The 2056-nt window shown below is 68.6% G+C and overlaps 1 protein-coding gene across 1 annotated transcript in view; it reads left to right on the top strand.

Annotated features, from left to right (window-relative positions):
• Window positions 1-209: 209 nt before the first annotated feature.
• CXXC1 (CXXC finger protein 1) overlaps window positions 210-2056 on the top strand; it is an 8357-nt gene continuing 6510 nt past the window's right edge. The window contains exons 1-4 of the mRNA XM_027671712.1: window positions 210-475; window positions 630-727; window positions 1167-1267; window positions 1689-1792. Coding sequence (XP_027527513.1) covers window positions 353-475; window positions 630-727; window positions 1167-1267; window positions 1689-1792 — 426 coding nt within the window. The 5' untranslated portion in view covers window positions 210-352. The remainder of the gene's footprint in view (window positions 476-629; window positions 728-1166; window positions 1268-1688; window positions 1793-2056) is intronic.

Raw genomic sequence — 2056 nt, 5'->3', positions numbered from 1 at the left:
GTCCCCTCAATCCCTCCTTGTCCCCGCCATGTCCCCCATATCCCGATGTCCTTCCATGTCCCCCCCACATCCCCAATGTCCCCAACATCCCCCGCTGTGTCTCTCCATGTCCCTCCATGTCTCCCCATGTCCCCATGTCCCCATTTCCCCCCCATGTCCCCATTTCCCCCATGTCCCCCAGTGTCCCCCCATGTCCCCAATGCCCCCCATGTCCCCCAATAAACGCCCCCTCGCATCACCGCCGTCTCTCCCGTGTCTCTTTGGGGTCCCGCGGGGGGGGCCCCGCAGGTGACACTTCCCCCAACATGGCGTCCCCCAGGGGCCGCCGCCATTGCCCGCCACGGCCGCCGCCATGTTGGGTGCGGGCACGCCCTCAGCCGGAAGCGGAAGTCGGTCACGCCCCTCGCTTCCGGCCGCGGCGGGGCCTGGCCCGGAGGGTCCCTCGGTGGCGCTGGCGGCGGCGGCGGCAGCGATGGTGGGAGGGGCGGGGGGGCCTTGGGGGGGTTTGGAAGGTCTTTGGGGGGGCTGGGGGAGGGTCTGTAGCGGGGGTTGGGGGTCCAGAGGGGTCTGTGGGGGCCCCGGTGACCCCCGGCCGTGACCCGGCGGCCCCCGCCGTTACCCACCCCCAGGACAGCGAGTTCTCGGACGCGGAGGCGGCGCCGGGCGGGGAGGAGAACGCGCCGGTTTATTGCGTGTGCAGGAAGCCCGACATCAACTGTTTTATGATGTGAGGGGGGAACGGGGGGGCCCGATACAACCGCGTCGTGATGGGAGGGGGGAGGGTGGGAATGGGGGGGCTCGGGGGATCCCCAAATGCTTCGTTGATGTGGGGGAGGAACGAGGGGATCCCAACATCATCTGTTTCACGATGCGAGGGGGAAATGGGGGTTCAACTGCTTCACGATGGGAGGGGGAGTGAGGGGTCCTATGAGGGGGTTGGGGGGGGGCTCTGTAGGGCTGTGGACCCCAGGGGGGCCCGAGGGGGGGTTGCTCGGGGCCGGGGGGGAGAGCAGATACCTCTCAGGGTGGGAGTTGGGGGGCTCCGGGGGTCTGTTGGGGGGATCCCTTGAAGGGGGGGCAGTGGGGGCTCCTTTGGGGTGGGGGGGGACGGAGGGACCTTCGGGGAGTTCCCCAGCTGAGGGTCTCGGTGTGTGTTCCCCCCCCAGCGGGTGTGACAACTGCAACGAGTGGTTCCATGGGGACTGTATCAACATCACCGAGCGCATGGCCAAGGCCATCCGGGAGTGGTACTGCCGCCAGTGCCGCGGTGAGGGGGCCGGGGGGTCCATCTGGGGCTGGCACTGCCGCCAGTGCCGCGGTGAGGGGGCCGGGGGGCTTTGGGGAATCCAGGGGGCTCCTCCGTGAGTGGCGCTGCTGCCAGTGCCACGGTGAGGGGAGTTTGAAGGGGCTGAGAAGCTGATTTGGGGGGTCGGGGGGGGGGCGGGGGGGGGGGGGCTGGGGGGTCCTGGACACCTGGATATCTTTTGGAGGGAGGGGCGGCTGTTGGGGTCCATTCTGGGGGTCCTCGATCCCAGAGTCCTGGTTGGCAGGGTCTGGGCTTAGGTTTGGAGGGGGAAATGGGGGTCCTCGACATCGGGGCCCCTCAGTGAGGGGGTGACAGCAGCAGAGAGGGAACTGGGGGTGAGTGAAGGGTCCCCCTGACCCCCCTTTACCCCCCCTCTTTCCAGAGAAGGACCCGTCCCTGGAGATCCGGTACCGGCACAAGAAGTGGCGGGAGAAGGAGCACGAGGGGGCCAAGGGGCAGGAGCTGGAGCAGGGCCGGGCGGCCAAGGTGGGCTTGGGGGGTCCTGGGGGTGGCCCTGGGGCCAGGCCACCAAGGTGGGGGGAGGACCCCGTGGTGTGGGGGCTCCGGGACTGCCCCAGTCCCTTAAGATGTGGATTTGGGGGTTCCTTATATGTGGTGGTTTGGGGGATGTTTGGGTGCCCCCTGGACCTCTGAGCCCCTTCCAGGTGCCTGGGTCCCCCCTGGGTGGGTTTTGAGGGTTTTGGGGGTGTGTGACCCCCCCAGATCAAGCGCTCGGCCCGCATGTGTGGG

This window comes from Neopelma chrysocephalum, unplaced genomic scaffold, assembly GCF_003984885.1.
Source record: "Neopelma chrysocephalum unplaced genomic scaffold, ASM398488v2 Primary Assembly neopelma1_97128, whole genome shotgun sequence".
Classification (NCBI taxonomy): domain Eukaryota; kingdom Metazoa; phylum Chordata; class Aves; order Passeriformes; family Pipridae; genus Neopelma; species Neopelma chrysocephalum.
Note: the sequence above shows the minus strand (reverse complement) of the source record. Positions and strands in the feature narration are given on the sequence as shown.